At 37.4% G+C, this 1,036-nt stretch overlaps 1 protein-coding gene across 1 annotated transcript; it reads left to right on the top strand.

Moving 5' to 3' along the window:
* Window positions 1-526: 526 nt before the first annotated feature.
* On the top strand, window positions 527-943 carry LOC111387590 (macrophage migration inhibitory factor homolog). The gene is made up of 2 exons (XM_023012164.1): window positions 527-758; window positions 846-943. Exons 1-2 carry the CDS (start codon window positions 549-551, stop codon window positions 897-899), a joined length of 264 nt encoding a protein of 87 aa, XP_022867932.1. The 5' UTR covers window positions 527-548; the 3' UTR covers window positions 900-943.
* Window positions 944-1,036: the final 93 nt, after the last annotated feature.

The raw sequence follows: 1,036 nt of genomic DNA, 5'->3' as shown, positions 1-1,036 counted from the left end.
AAAAAAAGAAGAAGAAAGAAGTAGAAAAAAGGCAAAGTGTCTCATTGAAACTTGGAGGAACCTTCACATATTCTATACTCATACCCATATCATGCAACCTTTTCGAAGAGTCCGAGCATCAGAGCAAAAAATGAGCCAACAATTGGAATGTTGAAGCCATTTCATTTTTAGGTCTCTAGCTTCGGGTCTTGGTTTGCATTTTCACATAATTGCAGCCTCTCCTTTGAGTCTAAAGGGTCTTTGATTATTGAAGCTTGGGATTCCATCGTAAGAGGTCAACCTCATTAAGAATAGTCCAAGCCTCAAGGTGGTTGCTTGTTTGAGCTCACCAATCTTGGAATCCCGAATGCTTGTTTGAGCTTTAGACGAATCAAGTTGCTCGTTTAAGCTTGTTGGGCTCTAATGTTTTCATCTTTATTTGATGTAAGATTTATCCTTTACATGGTCGACTTTATGATAACCGGCTTAAAATTAATTAGTGTCTTGCTTTTTATCGACCATATTGTAGACAGCTTTTGAAGGACTATTAAATTCTTGTTATATCTGTCATGATGCAGTATGTGATGATCGTGTTGAAGGGATCTGTTCCAATAGCGTTTGGCGGGACAGAGCAACCTGCAGCGTATGGAGAGTTGGTGTCTATTGGAGGACTTAACCCAGATGTTAACAAGAAGCTGAGTGCTGCTATTGCCAACATACTTGAGACTAAGTTGTCTGTACCCAAATCGCGACTCTACCTCAAATTCTATGATACTAAGGTAACAATTTAGAGCTTTCTGAGTTTGTAAAAGGTTGTCTTTGTCAGGCACTAGTGTCATCTCATTGCATTCTTCCTGCTTGTTTAGGCTCATCAGAGTCAAGAATATGCACAATGTCTTCATGCCTTGCACCAATTCTAAATCATGTAAACGAACTTTCACCGTTTAGATAGATGATTATTACTTTGTGCTATTATAATTATATTCTTTCTTTCTTTTTTTTAATCACTCTGAAGTTTTTTTTTTTTTTTTGCGTGAAGTTCTTGCCTTTTTTATTG

This window comes from Olea europaea, unplaced genomic scaffold (genome assembly GCF_002742605.1).
Source record: "Olea europaea var. sylvestris unplaced genomic scaffold, O_europaea_v1 scaffold40988, whole genome shotgun sequence".
NCBI lineage: Eukaryota > Viridiplantae > Streptophyta > Magnoliopsida > Lamiales > Oleaceae > Olea > Olea europaea.
The sequence above is the reverse complement of the archived record's forward strand: the minus strand, read 5'-3'. Positions and strand labels throughout refer to the sequence as shown.

Bases quoted from the DNA above. Each gene is read 5' to 3' on its own strand.
- LOC111387590 (XM_023012164.1), top strand. From the start codon at position 549: ATGATGCAGTATGTGATGATCGTGTTGAAGGGATCTGTTCCAATAGCG. The intron at 759-845 runs GTAACAATTTAG...CTGCTTGTTTAG, and splicing joins TCAAATTCTATGATACTAAG to GCTCATCAGAGTCAAGAATA.